Below are 14,157 nucleotides of genomic sequence, written 5' to 3' on the forward strand. Positions count from 1 at the left end.
CCCCTAGAACTTACAACGGGACAATGTGGTGTGTGTTGGCAGCCTTTGTCACAGTTAGTGAGATCCCCCCGGAGAGCTAAGTATTCCTGCAAAGTTGGTTTTCTTGCTGGGGAAGGGAGGTGGAGGGGGGAACAGATTCAACAAAATCAAGATCCATTTTTTAACTGCCAAAATTATGAGACCATTTACGTTTTATTGGTTGTTGGTTAGAGTGCCCTCCTGTGTCTCTATATTAAAACACGTGAGAACTTTCAAAGTGCATAATGAAATTATAATCACAGCATTAGAGTAATGTATAATGTCAACTGCTTGTTACTTTCCAGAAGAACCCCAAGGAGATCTGGGAAGCCTCCTGTGTGGAGGAAGTCCCTGCCTGGGGAGTTTCAGCAAAAACTTGTTTGTGTTGCAGTCGACATTTCAAGGTCTCAGGCTACTCTGTCAGATTCTGGTTATTCTTTCTGGTTGCCCAGCATCCGAAGACACCTTCCTACTTTAGAGCTATGAATTCCCCTCTTGTAAGAGGAGCCCATTTTCCCCTACAGAAGCTGAAATGCAAACACACCTTTCAGCCTCCCTTGCAGCTAGAGTTCCTCATTTAAACTCAGCCAACCAAACGCTGAACCAGAAGTTAGTGAGACTGGAAGCAGTCCATTGTGCCAATGGGACAGCCAGCTTGGGCTCTCTGCAGTGGCAGTGGGGTTACTACAAGATCAGTCTGCCTGAGTGTATTTACCAAACCTGGCTTTTCTGCCCTGTAGACATTGTGGTTGCTACCCAATATCATTTTAATTAGTTCTTCAGCATAAATGAGCCAGAGATGGTATTGCTTACAACTAGGAAGATGATTTAATCACCAGATGTTAATTGAGCAACTACTACAGGTAAAACAACTGGGATCAGCACCCTAGTTGGGTAGAACCACTCTTTCTTGCACCACCACCCCCTTCTCTCTCTGACTTCCTGCTGCACTGGCCTTGTCTTAAGTTCCTCTATCTGCACTGTCTAACTATTACAGTCCCCACGAGCAGGATTGGGCTATCAACCACTTGAAATGTGGCTAGTCTGAATTGAGATGTGCTCAAAGACTTGAAACAAAAATATGTATATAATACTGTATTCATAATTTTTATGTTGGTTAAATGTTGAAATGACAATATTTTGGATATACTAAGAGTTAAGTAAAATATAATGCTAAAATTAATTTCATTTTTCTCTTTTTACTTTTTATAATGTGGTTGCTGGAGAAATTTTAATTGCATATGTGGTCCATTATATTTCTACTGAACATTCTAAAGCATCAAGAGCTCGTCTTTCACCTAGTTAATGCTGACTCTTATCAAGCTTCAGATATCTGCTGTGCCCCATCTTCAGGGAAACTTTCCCTGACTCCTGGCCTAGGTTTCTTTATACCTTTTACCTAAGTTCCCTCAGGAAAATTACTCAATATGCTCATCTTCCTTTTCCTCACCTCTATGATGAGAATAGAAATACCCACTTCAGAGATGCTGGGACAAACAGACTCCAAGATGGTCCCTATGACACCATGGACCCACCCCTGATTGCCTTTCCAGACTGACAGCTGTCAGAGTGCAGGGGGATTGTGGGGCTGGGTGAAAAAGGTAAAGGGATTAAGCAAAAAAAAAAAAAAAAACCCAAATACAGAAAACCGTAGACACAGACAACAGTATGATGACTGCCAGAGGAAAGGGGGGTGGGGGGGGTAGAAGAGAGGATGGGGGTATAAATGGTGATGGAAGGAGACCTGACCTGGTGTGGTGAACACACAGTACAATGTACAGACAATGTATCATGGAACTGCACACCTGAAACCTATATAATTTCATTAACCAATGTCACCCCAATAAATACAAAGAAAAATAAAAAACAATGCCCTGACTGGTGTGGCTCAGTGGGTTGGACGTCATCCCCCAAACTGAAAGGTCTCAGGTTTGATTCCCAGTAGGGGCATATGCCTGGGTTGTGGGCCAGATCCCTGGTTGGGGGCTTACAAGCAAGAGGCAACCAGTCAGTGATTTTCTCACACATTGAAGTTTCTCTCCTTCTCTTTCTCCCTCCCTTCCCCTCTCCCTAAAAATAAATTAAATCTTTTAAAAAAGGAAATAAAAAAAACAATAAAATAAAATGTAGGTAATTTTTAAATTGCTTTTTCAGCTCTCTATTAAAATGCAGCTAAAAATAGCTAGGGGCCCTCAGGAAAACATATTATCCTCATATGAGCAAGTTGCACCGCTGGGAAGCAAGCACAGGGCTCCAAGGTTTTGTTTAGATGAGTGAAGGACATTTGGAGCATGGAGTAGTGCCTGAGAAGGTTAGATCCAGAAAAGAACTGTGTTGGAAGGCTTCAGAGAAGAATGGCATCTAAGCAGGTGGCAGAAGACAGAGGACTAAAGAAAGGGCAAGCAGTGTAACCCAGGGGCCATGATTGGAGAAACAGCATCAGGATATTAATACCCCAAGCTCCAGCACCTGAAGGGCTCAGTAAATGGTAACTATCATCCTCGTACCCAGAAATAATGACCGCCCCTTTGTGCTAAGCCTGGCTAGACCACTCCTGTAACTAACACAGCCTCCTAGCTGGACCACAGCCTCATTAGGCCATGCCTGTATTACTGCACTTATCCCAATGTATTTCACTTAATTAGGTCTGAGTTTAAGAGCCTTAGAGGCAGGGACCACATTTTTAAAAATCTGTGAATGTTCCTCACCTAGTACATCACTTGCACATTGCAGATGTTAATTAAATTTTAGTGAACTGAATTAAGTGGTGAGGAAATCCCAGTAACCAATCTTCGGAAAAGTTTGATGGCAAAAAGAGGATGAAAGGGACAACAAAAAGAAGCTGAGGGAAGAGAAAGAGATATTGGGAGTGTCTAAGGCAGACAGGGAGCCCCACCATCACCACCACCACTCAGACCCTAAGAGTGGAAGCTGGGTAAAGGAGGAAGTTCTGGGAAGGGTGGGGGAGGCTGAGGGGCTCTGAAGTGAAAAGGCCAAGTGCAGGGTCTCTTGGAGGGCTCGTGAAGTAGGAGGCAACATCTGGCTCCAGAAGTGGGAGAAGGCCTGGGGCCTTGGGAAAAGACAAGAGGTGTGGATAAGCTAGAGTAAATCTAGCTTCCACGTCTTCCAGGCCAGGAGCGTCATCTAGGCTCTCTTCACTGATACGTAGATCTTTCATCTCAATTTTTCACTCCAAAAAAATGTGACCACTGTAGAAATTACCCTGAAGATGAGAGGGAATAAAAAGGCATTCTGCAGCCAGAGAGCAACAGTGGCGAATGCTTTCCCCCAAAGAAATAAATGAGCCTTTCCATATGTCCACTTGATTATTTGCCTGAAGAAGGATGCCCAAGAAGTAGTAAATATGGTGGTTACCTGTGGGTTGAGGGGTGGGGAGGATAAGACAGATGGGGAAAGGGATAGGAGTGAGACTTTTTATTGGATGTTTTTTATATTGTTTTGACTTTGAACCATCTAAATGCCTTCCCTGTTTTTTAAGTTTAAATAATACAGTTAAAAGAGAAAAAACTGAAAATTTTGTCAAGAGAATTTCACCTGACCAAAAAGAAAAGAAGCCCCCTTCAGAAACAAAGAAAGGACAGGACAGGTTGTGCCCTTACAAAAAAATAAATACTTTTCACAGCTGAACGTCTTTTATAAGAAAGGGTTTATTAGGCTATTGGGGCATGGAATTTCAACCACCCCCCACAGCCTAGCTAGGTAGGAAAGACATGTCTAATCTCCAAGAGTTTTGCAAGCGTTTTTATACATCAGGGAGGGGGAGAAAGATGTAAGCCATTCTGAAAGGATTTTACAATAGCTACTGACCAAGGGGGTGGAAGAAGAAGGACTCCTTCTGGCACAGGCACAAAGGTGCTGACACAGGGTCCACCGCAGAGTCCAGAAGTTCCTTTGTGAATGAGACGCGGAGGCCCCCGGGGTTCTGTGGCGCCAGGCTCTTCTCTCTTTCGGATAATCGCGGAACTAGCCGCCTGGAAATCAATCCCCAATTCCAACAGTTATGCAGGAGGGCGAGCAGTCTTTTGCCAGAGCTGGTCCACAGTGATAAACAGGTTGTTTAAGCTCTTTCACTCTCCTGTCGCTATAATCTTAACTTAGAACACCTCAGAAATTGTTTCTTGTCTTTTCCCCCTTTCCATCCATCTCTTTGGAAGAAAGCATAGCTGATGAAGGTCTGTATGACTTTAATTATGCTCAGGTGGTCCTTTTAGAGTCACAGCGTTGCCCCAGGTTGCTAGGAAGGCTTATTCCTAGGAGGTCATGTCCCATGGAGGAGAGAGATCCAAGGATTGTTTCAGGTGCTGCGATGTCTTCGGTCAGCAGGGGGTAAAAAGAGGGTGAGAGAGAGAGAATTATTAGCAAGCCACTGACAAAAATTTTTAATTTTTTTCATGAAGAGTAGCTTTTTTCTGGAAAGGTACAAGTAGTTCAATCTGTTGAGTAAATATAATGTTAGTGGAGGCTTGGTTTGTGGATTTACATCATTTAAAACATCTCAGAACTATTTGGGGGATCAACCTTATCAGACAAGCTCTAATGCTCTCGTGGTCTTTGAATGAGAGTTTTACTTTGTTTGGTATTATAGGTTGGGTACTGTTCTCCCCACTGCGTTGCCACACCTGTCTTCTCTCTCCCCATCCCCCACCCCAACCCACTCCCCCAACCCCACCCCCTACCCATTCACAATCTCATCTTTGTAAGGCTTAAAATTCAGCCCTGTTTAGAGTTAATACCGTTGCATTAGATCAAAGACATGGTTACGTATCCAGGTAAACGGAACTTGCTACAAACACCCTTTCCACACAAAAATGCTGGCAAAGCTTTACCTAACGTTGAACTGGTGCCACCTAGTGGCCCGTGTTGTTACTCAGGAGGAACAACAGGATCGTATCCCTCAGAAAGTTTCTGTGAATAATTTTAGGGTTTCTTTCCAGGCTGGCCCTAGGCAAAATTGTAAAATCCAGGGCAAATTTTCCTATTTTTCCAGCTTACTCGCTCTGGAATCCCCCCGCCCCCACCCGGCCGAGGTGTAAAGGAAAGAGAGCAGACATTGAAGTCAGATCGACCTAGCTCTACACCAAATGCATCCTACTCTGCCTATTAGCTGTAGGATCCAGGGCAAGTTCCCTGATTCTCAAGTCCATCCTCTCTAAAACGTGGGTCGTCCAATCTTCCTTACAAAGTCTTTACGGGAAATAACTGAGGTTAAGTGTACATGGCATTCAACACACAACAGACGCCCCCCTGAATATTAGTTTCGTTCTCAAGTACATCATTACTTTAAACATAGGACAGAGAAGGTTAAGTAAAATATTGACTCTGGTCCCTGGAAGTGTTCAAATATAGGGTAGATAATCTTCTGTTTGGATGCCAGCAGGAAACAACTGCATGCAGAGAGCTCACCAGATGAGGCTTTAAGGGAGTCAAGAGATGTGGGCAAAGTTAAGGGAACTAACAAGAGCCCGGGAGGCGCCCAGATACCAGCAACAACAGAAAGTCGCTTCCATGCCCAGGACTGATGGATATGCAGGCAGTTAGACTGTCATAATGCTCACGTATTTAGGTGTATTAGGCATATGTTCCCTCTCGTTTTATGTTGGTTGCTGTGCCTTATAGTGCCAGATTCTCTTCCTAGAGGCTCTGCTCACTCCCATTTCCACCATCAGTGCCACCCCCCTCTTCTGATTTTATGATTATTCAGTCCCTAGTTTAACCCTAGAACCTTCATAAGTAGGGTACCCACATAAGTAGGGTACATGCTCACTGAGATACTCAGTTAACAACCTACCTCCTAAAGTTCTCTTCTGGGTTAAGAGAAGGTGAACCGTAAGGGCATCTATTCACAAGGTCTTTAAGACAATTCTCAAAGCTTTCTCAATGAGAAAACCCAGTTGAAATGCTTCAAATCATGCCTGGCTTATAGTGAGTGCTATTGAAAATCAAGCACGTTTCTTCCAATTACCTTCCCATCACCACATTCACCAAATTACCTGCATCCACCCGTCTCCAGGTAACCATCCCGTTACCATGGATGATGTGCTCCAGCCTTGCTCTGAGGACACACCCTTATGCTCTTCTCTCCTTTTCAAGGACTCAGCTCTTACAATTATACTTTCTTTTTTGCAGAGTCAGTTTCTCTTTCTCAACTGGAGAATTCACAGCTGTGCAAATGTTCCCCAGTGTGTGCCATCTTTTAAAATAATTTCTTATTCACATATGATAAAGATGGCTCTTCAAATCTATAGGAAAAATAAAGAATATTGAACAAATTGTGACATTTGGGTAGCTGTGAGGAAAAGATAAAATTGGATCCATATCTCAGGCTTTACAACAGATGAGCAGCATATTTAAACATGAAAAATAAAACCATGAATTATTCTCCAAAATGGGAGAAGTAAAATAATTATCAGAGTGGAGAAGTCCTTGTTAACACAAAACAATGAAAAAAAAAGGAGTGAGAAATTTAAAAACATAGAAATAAAACATTTTGAGCTAATGCACCCTGCTATTATTCAAATGGCTTTATTCTGCCCAAACACTGGTGTCCTCTGGAGTTGGCAAAAAAGATCCTCTTCTGGCCCAACTCCAAACCCTACGGCTCCTCAGAAACACTTCCCCAAATGCGTATGAATGAAATTCTTCCTAGGGAGATTCATGCTTCTCCTTTCAATCCAATACAAAATGCCTCTGTGGGGTGTCACCCATAGAGCTGGTTTCCTTTGTTATATACTAAGAGGCAGAAGAAGACTGACTGGGCTATGAGCTCAATGAGGAGATGCTGACATCAGAGTGAGGGAAGAGACGTCCAGAAAGGGTTGGTGAGACCACAAAGCTACCAACTTTTACAGCTTACAACCATGAAATCCTCTGACTTCTGCTAAAATCTGCTAAATGCATCCACCATTCTCCATTCTCTTTGCCAAAAAAAAAAAAAAAAAAAGATAAGAAAAGAAAAGAAAGAACTGAATCAGATCAATTCAGGCCACCGCTGTCTTTTGCTAGCCTCCGGTATTGCCCCTGTGGCATCTCAAAGTGTCTCCCTGCAGAGTGATCCTTTTAAAACTGAATCTGATCAAGTCACCTCAACCCTTGGGGGTTTAAGTACTTTTAAAAGTCCCTCATTGACTTTATTTTTTTCTATTTATTTATTTTTATTGTATTTTTTCCAGTAACATTTACACACACACACACACACTGACTTTAGATAAACTCAAAACTTCTTTGCAGACAAATATGATCCTTTAAGATCAGGTTCACCTCTGCCCCTTATCTCTCCCCACTGGCACCCAAAAGTAACCCAAACATTTGCAATTCCCATGACAGAACTTTCCCTCTGGAAACAAGTCATTTCCTTCTCGTTGCAGTGGCCAGCTAACTCCTGGTCATTCACAGCGCCACTGCCATGTTGTCTACTCAGGGAAAGCTTTCTCACCCTAAGTGCTATTAGTAAGGTCCTCAACGGTCACCCTCCTCCAGCAGTTCACAATGTACTCTAATTGACTGTTCACCTCCACATTCCCTATCCTTCCATCCCTACCTACCCTCACCCCAAGACTGTAGGTTCCTTGAGGTCAGGGATTCTCCTTCTGTCTGTTATAGCTCAGCATCTAGCACACTGGCAGGCATATAATAAGCATTTAATAAATACTCATTGAATGAATGAATGAATGAATGAACAAAGAAATTGATTGTTAAAAATTAAACCTGTTTGTAGTTCCCCATTGTTTTAATGATTAAGATTTCTGCACAATAAATATAAAACAATTAAAATTTTAAATTTACAAACAACAGATTGAAGGAAATATATGTCAAATAAAGTTTAAACAGCTTATTTGAGTTTTATAGAAAAACCACTGAGACTCTAAAAGATAAACCATTCCCCTCCAAAGGAAATAATCTCAAAAGCTTTTCAGCCTTCTAGTCTAATCCAATGCCAGCTGATACAAAATCGAATGTGATATTGTGTCTACTTGTAACTATAGGCTTGATCTCTCTCTAACATCACAGAGAAAAGGGTTTGGAGTGTGTGAGAGGAGGAGAAAAAAAGAATAAGGGATGAGGAAGGCACAGTCCAGATTATAGAACAGGAACCACAGAAAAAAATAAAACCTGAAAAATGACATGATCATTTTGGCAGCTGTTCTGGCTAAATGATTATGTCAGTAATGTGGAGGATATATTAGAATGTGGAAAAATAAGATCTGAAGACCACTTAGAAGACTCTAGCAGTAATCTAAATTTTAAGTACTTGTGTGTGCCAAGACAACAAAAAGAGAAATTGTTTTCTAGGTTTCTAGTTTGAGAACTTAGACATACAGAGAAGCCACTGGCCAAGACAAGGGAGAGGAAAGATCGCCTAGTGATAACAAACTGGGTCACTGGGGCTTGTCTTTGTTTCCAGATGTCACTTTTGAGCTATGGGACTTAGGAGGACATCCCTTAATTTCATTTATAGAATGGAAATAATAGCACTATCTCTTTCTACAGTTGTCCTAAGGATTAATTAAGAAAATGCATCTGATTGAAAAGCACTGAAATCACGCCTGGAATTTAGTAAGCTTTTTAAAGCATTGGATGGTATTATAACTATGCAACAGAAACAAAGAAACTGGAGGAGATGAGTTCTGTTTAAGGCACATTAGGTTTCAAATAATATTTGCCTTGGGGACCTGCTAAGAAAAATGTCCTGGGAGCTGTTTGATATCTGGGGCTAGCTCAGAAAAGATGTAGAGTGAAAATACAAATTTGGGAGTTCTCAGCCTGTGGTTGAAGATGTGAGAGACGGGGATTGCTGAGCGAAGACCATGGAGTCCATCAATGGGCAATGGCGGTGGAGTTTAGGAGAGGGACTGGCGGTTGAGAGTCCCTGGAACTGAGGTCAGGGGATCAAGGGCACAGAATGTTATCCCGAGTACCATTCACTTGGAGTTTGAATCTGCCTCGAGTGATGGCACCGTGAAATAGAAGACCTAAATCTAAGGGCTGCACCACCAATAACTTAATGAAAGGGAAGAAAAGGCCCAAGGGTTTTCTCCACCAGATGCAGATAAAGAAGTGACAGTGGGGAACCAGATTCCACTCCTGAACCAGAACCTTCTTTCTATTAGCATGTGCTTTACATGAGTTGCAGTACAACTGACTTGAGTACTGTTAATTTTTCTTTTTTTATTGAATGCATTGCGGTGACATTAATTTAAAAATTATATAGATTTCAGGTGCACAATTCTGTATAATACATCATCTGTATATTGTGTGTTCACCACTTCAAGTTAAGTTACTGGGTGATATTCTCATCCTGAGAATTTTCTGATTAACATAACTACATCCCATCCTTTGTATCTTCTTTTTAAATTTTTATTTATTTTTAGAGAGAGGGGAATGGGGGAGAAAAGGAGAAACAGAGGGAGAAAAACATGATGTAAGAGAGAAACACCTTGGGTTGCCTCTTGCACGCATGTGCCCTGATGCTGGATACAATAGGCGACCCTTCACTCCTGGGAGTTAAGCTCACCAGAGTACCTTTTCTCATTGTTTGTAGAGATGGAGGAAGGGAGAGAGAGAAGCAATGCAAAGGACAAGTATCGATTGGTTGCCTCCAGTAGAGCCAGACAGGGATGAACCCCCATCCTAGGTATGTGCCCCCACTGGGGATCGGGGATTAAACCCGGAAACTTTTTTAGTTATGGGACGACCCTCCAAGCAACTGAGCCGCACCAACCAGGACACAAACCTGTTTTTAATTGATATACGTTTAAAATTCCTAACTTTATTTCTGGTTTTCAAAAAAAGGATAATTTTGAGACAGTCCCTAAGAAGGCAATTCGTTTTGAGATCTAAAACATATCTCACATTCCCTTACCCCTCCTAACGCTCCTCTTCAAATCTCGTTCTTTGGCTGAAAATCTCGCGAGATATTGAGTTCTCATGAATTCTCCCAGGAACCTCCGCTCTTCCTCTTCCATAAAGTGACCAGAGGTGAGTGTCTTTGAAGAGTGTCTCAGTGTTGAATCTTCCTGTCATCGCCCCCATCCTGGCCTCCGGGGGGCCAATCTCGAGGCCCCCGGGAGGAGAACTCTTGCAGTTACTGATTTTTTGCTGAAGGCGGTGTACCCCTGTGTGGGGGTACGCGTCGGAGTGCCCGAACTTGGCGCCCCGAGGCCTGCGGCCTGAAAAGGGGCCCGATGGGCGGGAATGGGGGCTCTGGGCGTATGGACAGCCCGTGGTCGGTATCACCTCCTAAACTGGGGGGTCCAGTGTCTCGCGGTGAGTGGTGGTCGAGTATGTAGCGCGTTTGTGGCCTCAACGAGAGATAGGGGGGCCGGAATAAAGCCGGGTCGAGCCTTGATTCATTTTGAGAGAAGCGTTTAACTTTGGTTAAAGCACAAAAGTGTGGAAAGACAGCATTATTTGTGAAATGATGAGTTTCTGGAAAGGGAGCACCTTGAGGGTTGTAGTCGAGTTCTGCCGCCCCAGTGCCCCGTGTTTTTTTACGCCTGAAGGATCCAGTTGCATGAAAACACACCCCGAAGAGGAAGAGAGGGCTGAGGAAGTCCATGTCACTTAGTCTGGTGTCCCGTTGCCTGCTGTCCGTAGTCACTGGCGGGTGCACAGGGAGAGAAAGCCCTGGCTTGAGAAGAGGGTGGCTGCGATGATGGCGTTTCTTAGGACACCTTTGGATTGATTGTGAAAACAGTTCCTGTCTGAGCAGCTGCTGGTAGCGCTTGGGTGCAGATTTAGACTGTAAGTGACGGTGTGAATGCGTATTGACAGTTACTCCCTGCTCCCTTCCAGGTGACCTCTGAAAATGGTTCGCTATTCGCTTGACCCAGAAAACCCCACGAAGTGTAAGTGAGCAAGAGCAACACGTTTCTTAGTTTGACACAAAAGAAACAATAAAATAGTCCACGTTAACAAAAAACGTTTTCTATTTTTTAGCATGCAAATCCAGAGGTTCGAATCTTCGTGTTCACTTTAAGGTATGTGAACCATAGTTATCCTCTGAAAGCATTCCGATGTTTGTTATTTTATTTTTTTAACCGTTCTAGAAAGGTAGCTGCGGTGATGTCTTTCTTAGGACACCTTTGGATGTACCATGAAAATGAATCAATTCTGAGCAGCCACCTCCTAGATAGTGAACATGAGCGTGTCCTGACCGCTATGATCTGGGATTTGTGGAATTGGGTAAAAACTACCAGAGGGCTACTTGAGAACCTAGTGTACAGGTCAAGCTGTAGGACACATAATTGTAGTTAAAGGTGATGGATTTAAAACCATTATAGTGAATGAAGGGAGGTTTCGGAGTCATTTTTCTTAGGTTCAAACCAAGCCTCCCTGGCCCTTCATCCCAAATTTTTTTCAGCTTCTATGAAAATGAAAAGGTTTTAGCTATTGATAAACATTGACATTTTGAGAATCTAAGAATTTAATGTTTACTGTAAAAATTGTGATGCTTTAACATAGTGACTCCCGGTTTATATTTATATTTAGAACACACGTGAAACTGCCCAAGCCATCAAGGGTATGCACATTCGGAAGGCCACCAAGTATCTGAAAGATGTCACTTTAAAGAAGCAGTGTGTCCCCTTCCGTCGATACAACGGGGGAGTTGGTAGGTGTGCCCAGGTGAGAATCAATGGCTGCCGTTGGAAAAGAGAAGTTGTAAGGGAAAGGGATTGGATGGAGTAAGGGTGGCTGAGTTTAATCAAGCTGTTTCTGGTTGCTGTGATGACAGTCTTAGGACACCTTTGGATTAACCATGAAAAAAACCATGTTCTGAGCAACCTTGAAATGAACAAAATAATTAAAAAAAAATTTTTTTTGAGAGTAAATGTATTAAAACTGGAGACAGTAAAAGTAGGAAGGGCTTAGACCAGACGCAACAGGGGAGCGCCAAGACAGGCCTGCCGTTGCTCTGGAAAGTCAGAGGAAAAGGGGCCTTGGGGACAGGTTCAAGGGGTTAGCCTGAGAAGAGCTGCTGCTGCCCGTTGCTCCCTGGTTGCAAGTCTGGGGTCCCTTCGATTTGAGGAGACGCTAGTGTGTTGGGGAGAAGAGGAGAGGGGAAAAGCGAGGACATGATCCCGAGAGGGAGTATGCTCTGTAAATTAATCTTGATTGTAACATTTGATTTAAATTGGGGAAAATGACTAATAGCCTCTATTTGTTTTCTTTCAGGCCAAACAGTGGGGCTGGACACAGGGTCGATGGCCCAAAAAGAGTGCTGAGTTTTTGCTGCACATGCTGAAAAACGCAGAGAGTAATGCTGAACTTAAGGTACCCAGAGCGTTAACTTCTTGATATGTATCCAACTTGGATAGTGGTTCAACTAATGTTGCTGTTGTCCAGGTTTTATTATACAAACAGTAAAGCACTGTTGCAAAAGAACAAATACAGTCACCAAAATGATTGCCTTAGTAACAGTTAATGTGATTTGTTACATACATTAACAGAGACACACGTTAAATTTCACTTAGAAGTTAAACTGCTGTAGTTAACAAAGCACAGATTTATGCAATGTGGGTCTGACTATAACCCGTTTAGCTGCTAAGTCATGCTGACAAGACTGTGTTTATCATCAAAGTTGAGAAATTGACACTGCTCTTAATGATCTTTAACAGTCACTTGGCACTGAGTTTTGGTAGTTACTTAGATTTGATTTAAGGAAAGTTGTTCAGAATAAAGTTGAAAACAACTGCTTGAACAAATCTATTTAAACTAATTTTGCCCTTCCAAAATGAGTTCATTAAGGCAGGGACTTACTTTTCCAATGATGGTGTTAAAATAAAGGTGTTACCTGACTATGGTCCCTCTCACTTCTTCCCAGGGTTTAGATGTGGATTCTCTGGTCATCGAGCACATCCAGGTGAACAAAGCTCCCAAGATGCGACGCAGAACTTACAGAGCTCATGGGCGGATTAATCCGTACATGAGCTCTCCCTGCCACATTGAGATGATCCTCACTGAAAAGGAGCAGATCGTTCCTAAACCAGAAGAGGAGGTGGCACAGAAGAAAAAGGTAACTTTCTTAGTCTTTGCTCGGTTTCAGTTGTGTATATTAGATTTGTGGTTGCTGTGATGACTAACTTAGGACACCTTTGGAATAACTGTGAAAGAAAACTATCCTGAGCAACCTTGTATTTTATTTTGGCTTTGGAGGATTTTGTGTTTTGACTAGTAGTGAATAGCAACTTTGTATAATACACAATGTCCAGAACTGTAATTATCTACTGATGGCCCCACCTGCATGTCTTTAGACACGGGACATATCCAAAAACACCCCCCAAACCTGATAAGACTATTTCCAGTAAATGATGATAATTTAGTGGTTTTTTTATTCTGTTGTTGCTTTGGTTTGTTTTTGAGAAATAATTGCTTCATATCATTATAAGGTGTAGAGTAGAGCATAGTGGTTTGATTTACATAAACTGTGAAGTGATTACCACAATAGGTCCTCATAGATACAGTAAAAATGAAGAAAAGGAAAGCCCTGGCCCAGTGGCTGAGTTGGTGGGAGCGTCATCCCCTATACCAAAAGGTTGTGGGTTTGATCCCTGGTCAAGGTGTGAAACGGGAGACAACCAACTGGTGTTTCTCTCCCCACCCCTTTCCTTTCTCTGGAAACAATAAACATATTCTTGGGTGAGGATTAAAGAAGAAAGGGGGAAAGTGTTACCTCTTTATGATAAGAACTGATTTACACTCACCAACTTTCCTATGTATCATACAGTATTGTTAGCTATTGTCAATTAAATAGCTGGTGTCCTGCCTTCGTTGAACTTCAGTTTAAACTCTCATTCCCTGCTTAAGCTAATTTCCTCCTGTCTGCCCCTCCCTTCGTACCACATCTCTGTGCCAAAGAACTCTTTACCTTATGTTGAAGTTTCCAATTCTTCCACTGAGCTAAGACCTACTCCTTTAGGATGTAATGTGGGTTTCTTTGGGAAACTTAGTCCTTTTTATTTTTTATTTTTTCTTTCCCCAGATATCCCAGAAGAAACTGAAGAAACAAAAGCTTATGGCCCGGGAGTAAATTCAGCATAAAATAAATACTAATAAAAGTAAAAGCAGAATGTTGGTTGTCTTTATTAGTAAATACATTTCAAGTGATCAAACCTGTTTTCT

General features: G+C 42.4%; 1 protein-coding gene and 4 non-coding genes across 5 annotated transcripts; all 5 read left to right on the forward strand.

The window, feature by feature from the left end:
- The first annotated feature begins 10,030 nt into the window (after positions 1 to 10,030).
- Positions 10,031 to 14,105, forward strand: RPL17 (ribosomal protein L17). Its single transcript, XM_090285533.1, has 7 exons — positions 10,031 to 10,302; positions 10,831 to 10,883; positions 10,975 to 11,015; positions 11,527 to 11,661; positions 12,211 to 12,309; positions 12,860 to 13,051; positions 14,018 to 14,105. Exons 2-7 carry the CDS (start codon positions 10,844 to 10,846, stop codon positions 14,063 to 14,065), a joined length of 555 nt encoding a protein of 184 aa, XP_090141659.1. The 5' UTR covers positions 10,031 to 10,302; positions 10,831 to 10,843; the 3' UTR covers positions 14,066 to 14,105.
- LOC150002573 (small nucleolar RNA SNORD58) lies at positions 10,683 to 10,748 on the forward strand. Its single transcript, XR_016512864.1, has one exon. It is a non-coding gene; the product is annotated as a small nucleolar RNA SNORD58 (small nucleolar RNA).
- On the forward strand, positions 11,093 to 11,157 carry LOC150002574 (small nucleolar RNA SNORD58). The gene has a single exon (XR_016512862.1). It is a non-coding gene; the product is annotated as a small nucleolar RNA SNORD58 (small nucleolar RNA).
- Positions 11,756 to 11,820, forward strand: LOC150002575 (small nucleolar RNA SNORD58). The gene has a single exon (XR_016512861.1). It is a non-coding gene; the product is annotated as a small nucleolar RNA SNORD58 (small nucleolar RNA).
- LOC150002576 (small nucleolar RNA SNORD58) lies at positions 13,103 to 13,166 on the forward strand. The gene has a single exon (XR_016512863.1). It is a non-coding gene; the product is annotated as a small nucleolar RNA SNORD58 (small nucleolar RNA).
- Positions 14,106 to 14,157: the final 52 nt, after the last annotated feature.

The sequence above is a fragment of the Furipterus horrens genome, unplaced genomic scaffold, assembly GCF_987537825.1.
Source record: "Furipterus horrens unplaced genomic scaffold, mFurHor1.1.pri manual_scaffold_8, whole genome shotgun sequence".
NCBI lineage: Eukaryota > Metazoa > Chordata > Mammalia > Chiroptera > Furipteridae > Furipterus > Furipterus horrens.

Coding starts and splice junctions, on each gene's coding strand:
- RPL17 (XM_090285533.1), top strand. CDS start 10,844: ATGGTTCGCTATTCGCTTGACCCAGAAAACCCCACGAAGT. Junction 10,884..10,974: donor CCCAGAAAACCCCACGAAGT/GTAAGTGAGCAA, acceptor TCTATTTTTTAG/CATGCAAATCCAGAGGTTCG. Junction 11,662..12,210: donor GAGTTGGTAGGTGTGCCCAG/GTGAGAATCAAT, acceptor GTTTTCTTTCAG/GCCAAACAGTGGGGCTGGAC.